The sequence below is a fragment of the Malaya genurostris genome, chromosome 2 (assembly GCF_030247185.1).
Source record: "Malaya genurostris strain Urasoe2022 chromosome 2, Malgen_1.1, whole genome shotgun sequence".
NCBI lineage: Eukaryota > Metazoa > Arthropoda > Insecta > Diptera > Culicidae > Malaya > Malaya genurostris.
The window spans coordinates 200,107,389-200,122,659 of record NC_080571.1 but is presented as its reverse complement, the minus strand read 5'-3'; the positions used below and the strand labels follow the sequence as shown (position 1 = coordinate 200,122,659).

The following is a 15,271-nucleotide window of genomic DNA, read 5'->3' as shown; positions in this document are numbered from 1 at the left end:
ATTTTCTATCTGTACACCCCTTGTGTTATGTAAAAGTTTTTTTACTAGTTGGTTTCCCCTCGTTTGTCAACACCGATCAGCTGCTTGCAGGGATGCCTGATTTCATCAAAATATTTGAAAATGAATCGTCACAATAAATTATTGGATTACGTTGATAATATATTATATAACTTTTTCGCTATGTTGGAAGGTAACCATTTATTTGACTCAACGTTGTTCATCTAGACTATTTTTTTTATTGTGTTGGTAGTTTTCACCCGAAATTAAGTGGCGACAGACCAGAAGCAAGTAAATATTGTAACAAAACGGGTTCGATTTTGTATTGCGTTGGAGGATGAAAAGTAGGCACAATTATGTATATAGTTTTAGTAATATGTATCAAATCTGTATCCTGCATGAAATTCGCATTTACGTATACAAATTAATACATTACAGGTAATTCTGTATGAATGGCAACTCTGTAGGTAAATGAAAAAAATAAACACAGTCTAAATGACAGACAGGATGTGTTCGATAGGGTAACGTGGCGCCATCACGACACATGTGAGTACTATCCCAAATAAAGGAATATTCGAAATGACCGTTAAAATGATTGAAGAATCTAATTTGAGTGTCCTGTCTGTTAGTCTGTGGTATGATGACCTATTAGTGCTAATTGGAATGTATTCCAATAATGTAATCTAAGAAATTATTAAACTATTGATGATTTCTGCCACCGGAGGTCTTCGGTTCGTTATCGTTGAAACAGACATTTCTAGACTCATCATGCTATATAATTCCGAAAGTCGCATCCGAAAAAAAGTTAAGGGTGAATACTTTTACGTAAATTATATCTCATCGGCGGGAAGGGCCTGGTGAACGACTGGCAAAGATATCGAAAATACTTAAATGTTCTCTTGTCTTCAATCGTTCTTTTGAAGGAAAATCCATGATTGCTACTAAATTCAGGCAAATTCAATACATATACATATAACCTCATGTTAATCATTCATAATTACTCATGATTTATAGCTCTAGTGTAAGAGTAATCACTAACAATAATGATTGAATTAGCATATATTCAAAGTGTGAAGAATTCAAAAATCCATTACGTCCAGTCTTTTTTACAAGCCAATATAACGAGAGGTAAGCCCACTGCGCTCAATCATTGAAAAAAGTTCTTGTTTCTATGTGTCTGTTTTTCTTGGTACGCTTTGTGCGTCGGTTCGTTCAACTGAAGCGGATAAAATTTTGCGCGCATTTTATGACGCTATATTTCACTTTAAGTTCTATGCTAATGTTCACATATTTTTCATGAACTTCAAAGGGAAAAAATAAAATTACACAATACGCATGAATAGAGTAGATAATAAAACGCAGAGATCTAGAGTTCTGTACCGATTAGAGAGAATGCTGTGTCGTTGGGCATCTCTTATGGATCAGCCGAACACATTTTAACTGATGTTTTGGGTTTGAAACGCGTCGCTTCTCAGCCGGTGCCAAAAAAGCTGAATTTCATTCAAAAACAGCGTCGTGTTGATGTGGCCAAAGAGATGATTTCCAAAGCAGATAGTGACCCCACATTCATCGAATGCATCATAACTGGTGATGAGGTGTAAATCTATGAATATGACGTCGAAACCGCACAACAATCGACCGAATGGCGCTTCGAAGGCGAGCCGAAACCATCCATTATAAAAATCGCCACACGAAAATTTTTCAACTTCTTTGTATAGACGCCAAACAAAAACTAATCGTACGATATGCGTCAAAATTTGACAGAATGTGTATAAAAGTGTTGCCAACGTTGAGAGAATAAAAGTTTACCGATTGGACGAGCGCGGGAATTTTAAAATGAAAATTCTGGTTCTTTTTTTATCATAAAGCACATAGTATAATATTGCTATATCCGAATGTCTTTCATAATTTATTCAGCCTTCTTTTGTTGATGTGGGAGGAAGAATTCCTTTCGGGTGCAACAATGTTCGAGAAGATCGTTTTTTTGTTAACTTATCGATGACGAAGTCGAGAAACGGTTTTCAGCTCACTAAACCATGCGTTTTTCAATGGGGCCGTTTTTATTTTACCCTGAGCGCTAATTTTCCTAGGTACGCTATCGCTTCGATTGTGTTTATTTGTGGTACTCAAAACGAACCAGTATAGGAATACAGAAACTGAACCGAAGTGCAGTGTACACAATACATGACTCAATTTTCATATCTCGAGCTAAACACAACCCGCTGCAAAACCAAGCGCGGTATGCAGCATACGCGAACATGTGTTGAGAGTTGGATTTTGAATTTGTTTCGAACATCGGCTGTTCATGGTAAATCTGTTGGATAGCAGTACAAGAAAGACAGTATTTTTTTTTATTTAAAAGATATTTTATTCAGGCCTATTTGCGTACAAGCTTTACGTGGCCGATTTAGCTGAGTTTTTAGATAATTTTTTTTGTATTGGATTTCGTTGTCACCCTTTTTATAGGGGGAGAGGAGCTTCCATTTTCCTCCTGCGAGGATTGAGGGGCAGTTTGTTCGCGGTTCGTTTCGTCATTCATTGCCGCATCGGTGGTATTGTTGTTGATTTCGTTGCTAGTTGCTGTAAATGCGTCTTGTCCTTGTCCAGTTTATCACATGGCTTACCGTAGTGAACAGATTTTTGGCAATATTGACATGTGACCATCTGATTGTCATAGGTAACAAGTGATTTGCACGGGATTCTTGTATCCTGACCGAATGTCACATAAGGAGGTATAGGCCTCCTCAAGCGCATGCGTAACAAACGTACGCCATTTAGAATACCGGGGAAAAATTCTTCCACTTTTCTTTTTCGATAGAGAGAATCTCTCCGCATTGGGACATAGTTTTGCGAATAATAGGATCGATGACGCTTTAGGGGAGGATCATGCACACGCACTTCTATAGCACTATCTTCCATATATACTGGAATGTTGTACTTAATGTTCTCGTGCTTCACATAGTGCACATAATTATTGTCTTTTGCGAATTGAATTGCAACGAACTCTTTATAAAACTGGATGTAAACAACATTGTTTGTCTTATTGCATTGAAGTAAATGCACACGTTTAATGTCAAGATGCATTTGCTCCTTAAGCAAACCTTCAAGTTCTCGTATCGAATGTCGAATTTTGCACTGTCTGAAGTCAACAACAATTGTATTCTTTCGTGTCGGCGGTAGCTTTTGTTCGTTTGGTTCACTAATCTCAAGGTCGTTCTATTGTTCACTACACAATACTGTACTTGGTTTCTTCTGTCCCGAACGTAAGCGGTTTTGTTTTATCGACTGACTTGGATGAGATGTGAATGCGAACTGAGAAAGACAGTATGGTAAAAATCTGATGCAATGTGTCGAAGTATAAACGCATCGAATCAGAGCTCACAAATCGTCTCTCAGTGGGTTCTAATATTTGTATTCAGCGCTCATTTGTTGATTGCTTGACACTATGATGTTTAGGCAATGTTTTCACGTTTCGAAAAGGTTGTACAATTTTTAACTCGCTCAGTGATTCTAATACTGAAATCGAGCAACAGGTGAGCTAAACTCACAGATATTGTACGATAGTTTGAAACCCCTGCTACCTAAACGAATATCACGTAGAATTATTCGCATTGCTCTGCACCGAATGCCGTGAAATAATCCTCATCAACTACCGAATTATGAAAGTCGCGGGCTACTAATTGGTCCAGGCACACTACAAAAGCGACGGAAACAGTATCATTCCTTGATTATAGCAGATATGTCGATCGATAGGATTGGCTGTCCCGTTCTACTCATTGAAATTAAATCATTGTTCGAGCTCTTCGCAACAATGTCTTTCTCAGAGTGTCTATACGACGTAATAACTACGGTGCGATATGACACGAATTCCAAGTTCTCCTTTCCAAAAACTTTCCATGTGCTTGGATTGCATATGGAAAGTTTCATGTAATACTCACCGCAGTGATAAAAAACCCTTGGTGATTAAAGAATGATAAGACGTTAAAGAGTATAATTCGTACCAAAAAGTGTAGCTATTTGAGACACTTTGTTGAGGATCCTGTTTCATCGCAGAAACACATCCGAGTGGAATTTTGTTTGTTTTTTTTTAGGATGGAGTTTTTAAATGCTTTCTCAAGGTAATTATTCAGGTTCGAATAGAATACGCATGCTCTTGCAAACAGACGTTTATTGAAATTATTCAAAAAGTTTCTGGAGCAAAACAGTTTGGATTGCAAAACAATTTGATTGGATTGAAAGTAATCACCATTTGATAATCGAAAAGATCAGTATCCTATCACAGTTTAAGTTTATATACGCTTCTCGGGATACTATCCTGCATCCGAAAATTGTTGGAGAAAATTATATTGTGACTCACAGATATTTGGGTCGAATCGAACAGCATATTACCAAATACCCAAATACTTGATTTGACTTTCGCAAAGAAAAAGCAACTAACGAATCAAGATTTCCGTTTGAGCTGTTAGTAGAATGTTGTCTATTACTGTTGTTGTACCGTTTTATAAATCCGATACACTGAAGAAGGATGTAAATAACATTTCGAAATACGTATCTGTATTATAACATTTTATACACTTTTGTGAAAATAGTGACTTTGTGAGAGTGTAATGACGTGACATAGTAGAAAAAATCGGCACAACAACAGTACTATTAGTAACTAACGAATATTTTGAATTGCTCTCATCCGATATTCAAATTGCTGTTGTGCGAAAACAACAAATGGCTTACGTATTTTCATGCAACCAACCTAATCTGGTTGAAAATATCACAAGTATAGGTATATCTTCAAACTACCTAAAAATCTACATCAGAAACTCCTTCGAAGGCACAAAACGGATCCTTCGATTGTTACAAGAATAAGTAAGCAATGAATTTGTAAACACAAAGCTTAGCATCCGTTCTAAAAAATTTTATTTTACTCCACGTCCAAGTGGTAGTATGCACTTGGACGTGGAGTTCGAACAATAACCACTAGTGCGTCAACATTCTTTATGGAAGAACTACGACTAAAGCCAATCTATATCCTGCTCCGGACATTACGAAACACTCTTACAAGTAAAAAGCGTAAATAGATATGACATAAACACATTATAATTCAAGGATCGCTTGTCCGTTTCTATCTTCAATCATACATCGGCGTATGATTCATTCTTCTACTCGACACTTGTTAAAGAAAGTAGTGCTAGGGTGGTTACTGCAACGGAGCCAAGTTCGTATCCTGAGGTATCGAATATAATATGAAAAAAAATATGATGAAATATTTGTATAATCAATTATTAATCTATATATATAAAAATGCAGAGATCATTCTTTGTAATCGCATCACGTAAGAACGGATGGACGGATTGAGATGCTTTTTTTTTGTTTGATCAGTTTTTACCCCCACCGGGTTCGTACATCAAAAAAATTAGGAAAACTTACCGGAAAAGTGGGAAAAACCAATAAAGTTATTTTGTATGGATAATGGAATTTTCCACTGCAAAAGTCGCCAATGATTGCTAGATCTACAATTGATGTTTGGCGCGCAAGAAGATGCTCAGTATTTCGCCGTTGAAGAAAAGAATACTAGATCTTTGGAAAATCGTTTGGCGCGCAACGAGTAGATTTGGGTGGAGATTTTACATGCATGATTGATTCGTCATTTGGAAACACGTGCTTAATAGGGTATCAAAATCATTACTTGCCAAATTACTGTTTTAGCTATACCGTAAACAGAAACACAAGTTCTAATGTCATTTACCAGTAGATGTAGTTAGATGAATTATGTTGGCCATCGTGGGCGTGAGTTGAACAAATTAAATTATGTAACGATTTTTTTACGTATCAATGATAGGATTCTGCTGTTGAAATAATGAGTTTAGATGAAAATATTTTCCTTGCATTTAGCATGCTGAAGTTTGTTCAGCCGATTCGGGTGAGTTTTCAAGAGTGGTTTACTTCAAAACGGATGGTATTCATGACATTTGTAAGCTGCTTAAGTCAAATCATTTCATTTTCCGAACTTTGGATTATTTGACGAATTACCATATGGGAATCGTGAATATCATATCTGAAGGAGAAATCGTGGCATGTAAGAACCATTAGTTGTGAGATCTGCTGTTTTATACATTGACTTTAACGATAAGAAGAATACTGGTATAATCACTCCTCATGTTCACTCCGCTAGAACAGAATATTGATTCTCAGGACTGAATACTAAGAAAAACGATGTGGTGGCTCGACGAATGAGAGACCTTTTGATACAATTCTTGAACGAATCCAGCGTTCATGTCAAAGTTAATGGACACAATATTTAATAAAAGGGTAATTTGAACTTTCGAATGTCCAAGTATTTTTCATTTTATCGCTAATTCGTTAATCGAAAATTGATCCTGTCATTATCCTGCTACGAACATTCATCAAACACGACTAAATAATATCACTAGCGGTGAAGCAAGTTATGGACAACCGTTCAAAATTAGTTTATTACTTTCGATAATCCCTAAGGATTTGCTATTAAATTTTTAAACGTCTTCAGTACAAATAAGTCGAGTGTTAAGACAAACAACCATTCCCGAGGGCTGCTTTTGGAAATTTGTGGGGTCAATTTAAAGTATTTATCTTGGTCATCTCTTTTTCATCCATCTGTTAATTTGTTTATTTGTTTATTTAGGAGCAAGGGAAAAGCCTGCTGGAGCTGAGATTTTGGTTCTCCTTCTCCAGCCGGCATAAAACCTTCTCATCTTTTGTATCAATAGATAACATTTGACCAAATGATACATAACGAAATCTTTAGTTACCCTTATTTAAACTACAAAGCTAACTAACAACTATTCATATCGTCTAATTATGTAAATAAAACTAGCGGGAAAAGATTAGGAGATAACGGGTTTTAATGGTGTTACGAGATAAATTGAAATCAAATTCATCAGAGCAAGTATTGAATACGCGGCACATACTCGAAAACGGTTCATTGAAGCCATAGTTAGTTCTAGCACGAGGAATTCTGAGAAAGGGATTAAACCGCAAATTACGCCGAAGAATGTCAAAACTTAGCTGTTGTAGGAGATCTGCACTATCAATTCGACATTGGATGTGGTCCGCGACGAAAACAGCTTTTTGTGTATCACGGCGGACAGATAGCAAATCGAAGTGTATGAGCCTACAACGATTTTCGTAGCTTGGAAGATTAAATGGATCTCTCCAAGGCAGGCGACGCAAAGCAAAACGAATGAACTTGCGCTGAACAGTTTCAATGCGCAGCTTATCAGTTTGGTAATATGGTGCCCAAACAACAACAGCATACTCCAGTGTAGAACGAACTAGAGCGCAATATAACGATTTCAGGCAGTATATGTTATTGAAATTTTTTGAGATGCGAAAGATGAATCCTAGCATCTTTAATGCTTTAGTGATGTGATCTTTGAAACTAAGTTTTGAATCCAATAACACTCCTAGATCCTTATTTGATGTCTCCCGTTTTAGTACAGCTTGCGGAATAGTGTAATCATACATGATCGTGGTTCGTTTACGAGAGAAGGAGATAACGAAACATTTGAAGGCGTTTATAACCATTCTGTTGACGTTACACCAGTTAAAAAATACATCCAACTGTGACTGCAAGAAGTTTGAGGCGTTCAGATATTTGATGAGATGAAACAGCTTGAAATCGTAGGCGAATGATAGCTTCATGCATTGCATGCGAAATTTAGATCATTTAGATATAGCAGAAATATGAATAGTCCTAGATGGCTTCCCTGAGGAATGCCAGAGCTCACGATGAATGATGGAGTAACGCAGTCGCCAATTTTCACGGTCATACTACGACCAGTCAGATATGATTCAATCAAATCCATCATCCAACATGTCAAATCTTTAGTTTGAGAGAGATATACAATCTCTGTTCAATACACTGACTCGAAGGATGAGATGGCAATTGGTGCATTTGTTTAGTTTTTGCGTAACAAAAGCATTGAACATATCCACAATAATTCATGATGTTGGATATGAATTTGTCGTAATTCGTTTATTGTAAGCCAAGTAATCAGTAAAATAATGGAAAGAAACATTAACGTTTGACAACTCTGCTGTCCGAAAACACAAATTTAAAAAAATAATTTCAGGCGAGACGAAGTTCGACGGGCCAGCTAGTATTATTATAATTATATCACCTTGCAAATTTTATTTCTACTGCAGACATAAACCTTTAACCAACGGTTATCATAATGAAGTATAACGAACATTTGCAAGTCTTGTGTCTTGTTGTGATTTCGAGTTGTTTTGTAGAAAGGTAAATGTTTTTCTGTCGTACACACTACGTATTATCAGAAAACAATGTTATTTAAAAGTTATAACATTTAATATTATGAGGACACGTATCGATACAATGTTGCTATTACACTCAATAATTATTTTGTTACGTTACTAAACCACCCTTATGTGTGTTCTAAGGATATCTAAGGCTACACAAGACGTCTATGCACAGTGGAAGAGAGAACATGTAAAAATGGTGGAAAACGCGAAACCAAAACATTTTGCGCACTTGCAGTAATTGGATCATTCAAATTCCTAGTGACGTTATTTGTGCCCGGAAAATCCAACTGACTGGAAACTGTATAAAGGTAGGCAAAGTGTAACATGGAAACTTAGTTTCCTTTCAACAGCGGTAGAAGGAAAGTGAGAAGTAAAGCCACCCACCAAGTTTATCGTCAATTGTCAAAGAAGACTGACAAGTGAACAAACCTAGTCAACGAGATTTCGCTTTAGTGATACCTCATAGAGAAGTGTATTTTGTTTGAGTTAATAGGGAATCGTTTCTATCAACATGGTTTACAATTTCAAAGTCTTCAAGAAGTGTTCGCCAAATGGCAAGGTTACAATCTACATGGGAAAACGTGACTTCGTCGATCACGTGTCCGGGGTGGAACCAATAGGTGTGTATAAATTGGAACATGCTGAAATATTGCTGGAAGTGTTTTAGGTTCAAGGCAACGAATTGTATCAAGTAACTTTAATTCAATTATCTGGTTATACGAATGGATTACGAAACGGAATAGCACAAATCATTACTCTTGGTTCTATTTAAATCAATTATCGGTGTTTGAATGATAATATATTTAAAAACAAATGAAACTGTTAAGTTAATTTAAATATCAAAAATATTTTTTTTGCCATTCAGTACCACCAGAAGAATGGAAAAATACAATAAAATGAAACAAATGATCAAATGATACTAAAGGTTTTGCAAGCACTTAAAGTAGTAAACATTTCCAATTACAATATTTTTTGTAATTCAAGAGATAGATCCAGTTCTTCTAGTTTTCTCTATAGTTGTTATAGTTTCATCTGTTGGTTCAAGAAATATACGAGTGCGTTGTAACTTTGAAAGTTTCTAATCTCCAAAATCAAATTTTCTAACGCTTTTCAAGGAAGCTTCCGTTAATAGATTTAGAATTTTACCAAATAATTATCAATATACCGAATTCATTACTGTTTTCCACTAAAGAATGGATAAAACATTTTCAAAATACTAAAATTCACAATGAAATTCACAGACGGAATCGTTGTTCTCGATGACGAATATGTTCGCGACCACCGCAGGGTATTCGGACAAATTGTCTGCTCGTTCCGCTATGGACGCGAGGAAGACGAAGTCATGGGACTGAACTTCCAGAAGGAACTGTATCTGGCTTCGGAACAAATTTACCCGCCGCCAGAAAAATCCGGCAAGGAACAAACCAAGTTGCAGGATCGTCTGTTGAAGAAACTCGGCCCGAATGCATTCCCTTTCACGTTCAATATCGCTCCGACTGCCCCTTCATCGGTTACTTTGCAGCAGGGTAACAATGAACAGGGAGAACCATGCGGAGTGTCATACTATGTCAAAATATTTACCGGTGAGAATGACACTGATCGTACTCATCGCCGAAGCACGGTTTCTTTGGGAATTCGCAAGATCCAATTTGCCCCAACTAAACAGGGTCAGCAACCATGCACCGTTGTACGCAAGGACTTCATGCTGAGTCCTGGTGAGCTCGAATTGGAAGTAACTCTCGATAAGCAGTTGTATTTGCATGGCGAAAGAATTGGTATTAACCTTTGCATCCGAAACAACTCCAACAAGGTGGTCAAGAAATTGAAGGCCATGATTCAACAGGGTGTCGATGTTGTGCTGTTCCAAAATGGAAGTTATCGTAACACCGTTGCTCATATGGAAACAAGTGAAGGATGCCCGATTCAGCCTGGTTCCTGTCTGCAGAAGGTAATCTACTTGACTCCATTATTGAGCTCGAACAAGGACAAACGCGGAATTGCTTTAGATGGACAAATCAAACGCCAAGAACAGTGTCTGGCATCTACGACTTTGTAAGTACCCTCCATGATGATAGGATAATAAAACCACATTAATGACGGTGTTATGTATCTGACGTTTTAAAATAGATTGGCTCAACCTGATCAACGTGATGCCTTTGGTGTAATTATTTCTTATGCTGTAAAAGTCAAACTATTCCTCGGAGCCCTCGGTGGAGAGCTATCGGCTGAATTGCCATTCGTGCTCATGCACCCTAAGGTATGCATGTTTCAATTACATTAGATTAAGTGATTTTAATATTTTTTATAATTTCCAGCCTGGAAGCAAAGCTAAAACTATTTACCATGCCGACAGTCAAGCGGACGTAGAAACCTTCCGCCAGGATACTGTCGATCAGCAGTCGGTTGACTTCGATTAATAAAATCTACATAGGCTGGAAGAAAACCAAGTCTCGATCAATGATCTGTTGAGGACGATAAATTAATACTGTGAACGACGCAATTTTTATAATTCGTATTTTCATGTTACGCAACTGATTCTGTATTGTGTTTTCTATTAATACACCTTCTTTGTCAAAAGTCGTTTCAATTACAAGGCAGAAGACATTAACCAAAAGTGATATAATAATATTTTAGGAAAAATATTTGAAAAATGTCAAGAATAAATAAGCTAAATTGGAGTAATTATTGATTAAAAGCTTCCATATATAAATTAATCATCATGACATAATTCCTTTAACTCCGATTGTTGAAAGAGGGCTAAATACGTCAATATACCAGTTTTCGTTGATATTTCGTTGATTTGGTTGACAAAACTGTATTGCTGTTCTTTCAATCAGTTTTTATCACACGTCAAAGATGTCGGCGTGCGTGCGCTGTTTAATCAAGAATAGAAAGTGCCCGTGAACCACCGTGCGCTTTTGTGGAAGTTTATGGCGATCGTGCTCTAACACAAATGAAACACAATTTCGAAAACTCAACAAGAGAATGGCGTCGCCCGCTCCGACGAGAGAACATTATGTGTTTGGTGTGGTGACCATTAGGTTGGGACAAAGTTGTATGGGAAAAAGATAAAATAGTTTATTTTCTCGTTCCACTAAACTTTTCATGTCCCTTCTGTGTTTCATAAGAACTATGCAAAATTTTAGCTCGATCGGTGAAACTATATTTTCCCGCCCGAGGTTTGAAATTTGTATTGAATTTAGTTGAACTTGACTTTTCACAATAAAAAATCGGCTGGAGATCTATAGACTCTAAAAATCGGAACAAGTATTATTTTCGTAGCAAATTTAACGAGAAAGAAATCTTTTGAAGACCGCTGAACAATCTGACATTTGATGAAAAAAATATTAAAGGAAAACCGACATAAGGTCCGAACAATGGCTCATTTCCTAATATATCTGGCACCACTGCTGCTAGTATCTTTATCGGAACATGGATTGTCACTTAAAAATAACCTTCATACTAAGCTGAGTAGCTATCGTGAACACATCAAATAACTCAGATCAACCACTTTAGCACATTGAAAGAAAGTCAAATCATACTACTTGTGTCGGTTTTCCTTTAAAAACTACAAATACAAATGTCGGATCTTCGAAAGTGTTTTCGTTTTTACACCGCACTACACCGGTGTAGCTAAGGTTGCATTGAAACCGTTCGTTCTTGCCAATTACACTACGCCAGTGCTACACTGCTTCTGCACCGATGCCACTGATGTAGTACTAATCAAAAGTTGGGTGTAGCTCTGTGCAACGGAATCGTTTGTTGTAGTCATGTTTTCATCATTTCTGTTCGTTTATTCATGCCTCCGTGTAGCACTGTACCGGTGTATTGGAAATTAAAAACAAAAACCCCATAAGAATCATTCCAGGTCGGAGTTCGAACATAAAACAACTGACATGTAAAACTTACGCCCTACGCTTCGAATCGTCAACCCGAGCTTTAACAAATTAATGTGTGTTATAAATAATAAACGGAAATTAACATGAAGGTCAATAAGTTCCCGGTCTGTTTAAACATGATCGTGTAAAGACCAATGATGCACCTCGATCGTCAAACGAGACTTTCCCAAACGTTTATTTCATCGTAATGGAAAATCGATAATTAATGTAGCAGAAGATAGTTGACACCGAAGAAATATTGAACGTAAGTGTATACACAGTTTTGCATGAGCACTTGCACATACAAAAAATTATTGCAAAGTGGAAACCCGCTTTTTCTCACAGCTAATCAAAAACAACTTATCGAAACGTTGACTAAATTCCACATGAATTGAAATTAGAATTGCTGCCGCATCCACAATATTCGCCAGATTGAGCCCCCAGCGACAATTTTCACTAATAGTACTGTTGTTGTACGGTTTAATTCGACTATGTCACGTCATTACACTCTCACAAAGTCACTATTTTCACAGTTACTATTTTCACAAAAGTGTACCAAACGTTATAATGCAGATACGTATTTCGGAATGTTATTCACATCCTTCTTCAGTGTATCGGTTTTAAATTAGAAATTTAGTGACAATTTTCAGTTTTCAGATTAAAATGGAAGCTTGCTGGAAGAGATTCACTTCGAATGATGAGGTCATGGCAAAGACTAAAGCGTTTTTGAGGTTAAAGAGAAATCTTGGTGTAGAATGTTAGAACGCCGTTGAAACAATTGTATTTCTCTACAAAATGTAATAACCGAAACAAAATCTGAAGAATCTAATTTTGTCAAAACGTTATCGTTATTGAAACCGAAAATCGTTGCTGCGATCCTAAAAATGATTTTAAACAATAATCTTTTACGAATTGTTCGTTGTGCCGAAATCAGGTTTTGAAGTATATCGATCAACTGCATGGAAGCCACTAACGTCATATTGAAAATAATTTCATTTACTGTAAATGTACCAATACTCAACTTATTATTTTACCGCTTACTAAACTTTTATTTTCAATCAAAATGTTCCTAATAAAAGTTTCAGATCTATTTTCTGTGATTATGTGTACTATTTCTGTGTAATGTGTTAAAAAAATATCGCGATTTTTGATCTTTTGGTGGCGTTATGTTGATACGTGTGACCCTCACCTATGTTGACAATCTAGGCCCGGACTGAATATCCTGTCAGTTTTTGACAGCTATCGTGCTTGGACATGTTTTAGCTTGTCTTCGATTTTTGTCTATCCCAAAAAATAGATCAAAGAATTTGTATTAAATTTTGCGTGAAGAACAACTTAAAGTGCGCGGATATATTCAAAATGTTGACTGTTGTTTATGGTTAAACAACGTTTATCGGTGGTACAAAATGTTCTTAGAGGGACGCCAGAGCCCGTCAACAACATATGAAAACATTAATGAAGTAAAGAAACTAGTATTGGCATATCATCAAATAACCGTCAGAGAAGTTGCTGAGGACCTAAACATATCGATTGGCTCGTGCTATACAATTATTATCAATAGTTTGGGCATGACCAGGGTCGCTGCGGAATTCGTACCAAAATTGCCCAATTTCGACCAAAAACATTCGTATCGCATTAACATTCCTCAGGAGCTATTGAATTCTGTCCGTGACGACCCAAAATTGCTCCAGAGAGTCATAACTGGTAACGAAGTATGAGTTTTTGGTTATGGCGTAGAAACTAGAGCTGAATCATCCCGATGGAAGCTACCATCCCATCAATTTTTTGGGATAGACGAAAATCGAAGACAAGCTAAAACACGTCCAGTTTTAGTATATTCTCAAACAAAGCAAGTTATTTACTACACGGAGAACCCGCAGATCACAAAATTACAGTATTGCAATTGTTGTTTCACGCCATGGTTGTTTCAACTAAATATTGTTGATTTAACAAACATATCTGTTGATTTTGTCATAACCATTCAGGTAACCGAAATTGTTGTATTCAAATGCTGTCACTTGGCGGAGAACAAAGACAGCAAAACGCAGAACAAAAAAACCTCTTCATTTCACCAGAAGCGTTTTATATTGAAAATTTTCAATGGTGAAATGAACGTCATTTATGTTAGTTACGTAGTGGTCGTTTTATGTAAGTGAAAGTATGCAGAAAAATATAACAGTTAATTGTAAAACAAGTTTTCCATGTGTTAAATAGATATTCTTACAGTATAAATGTTTTAATTTTATCTGAGAGTAATGTAATCTAGGACAGTTCATGTCAATGTTATTAAAACCGATTAACGCTTAAAACTTTGCTGCTAAAGTGAAGTGGTACTATTTGTATTTTCTTGAAAGTGTATCTGTAGCATTAGGTTTACCAGCGAGCCATTCTGCAAGTGAAAGAAAAATTTCCTAATTCCCTGTGACCATTTTTCTGGTGAGTTCCCTTTTGAGAGTTGTAATCTTTTGGTTCATTTCTATATCCTTTGTGAGTTTAGTGATAAAGATATAAGCAGTTAATTAGGTAAAATTTCGTTGTTCAAGCAGTGAACGATTAGCTGCCAGCCGAAGAGGCTAACAGTAAAAAATATTTATTGCAATTGGCGTCTTAAGCTCAAATAACTGAATAATTGGTTGAAACAACTGAGACATATTTTTGCTTTCATGCATACAAGTAACTTTGCTGAGATTGTGCCTTTGCTCAATTGCACGAGTGACATCTCATTAAAACGTTTCATTGTTCGCTCAGTGTGTTAGGCATTGCTCTACTGAAACGTTTCATTACTTGTTTGTGGTGCGTGTTGGGTGTCGTTACTAAGCTGCCAGCACGATAAATCAAAAATGACAGATTAGTTAAACAGTCGATTAGTTGTACCAAATTTTAACCAATCAAAATCAGAAAAACAACTAATATTTTAGTTGTTTTGTGATCGCTGACTTTTCCGTGTACGTTCTTCTTACGTGTTCTACTACTTGTTATCGTTTATTTTCAGTGCAAAAAAAATCCAAAAGAACTTTCCATCCGTAAAATTTTGAATTAGGATGTAGTTTGAATTATATTCAACTACTCAATAGAAAATAAGTATCAAAATGTCAAAATTTAAC

At 36.4% G+C, this 15,271-nt stretch overlaps 1 protein-coding gene across 1 annotated transcript; it reads left to right on the top strand.

Annotated features, from left to right (window-relative positions):
• Positions 1-8,613: 8,613 nt before the first annotated feature.
• LOC131427005 (arrestin homolog) lies at positions 8,614-10,984 on the top strand. Its single transcript, XM_058589866.1, has 4 exons — positions 8,614-8,909; positions 9,531-10,341; positions 10,417-10,546; positions 10,605-10,984. Exons 1-4 carry the CDS (start codon positions 8,801-8,803, stop codon positions 10,704-10,706), a joined length of 1,152 nt encoding a protein of 383 aa, XP_058445849.1. The 5' UTR covers positions 8,614-8,800; the 3' UTR covers positions 10,707-10,984.
• The last annotated feature ends 4,287 nt before the right edge of the window (positions 10,985-15,271 follow it).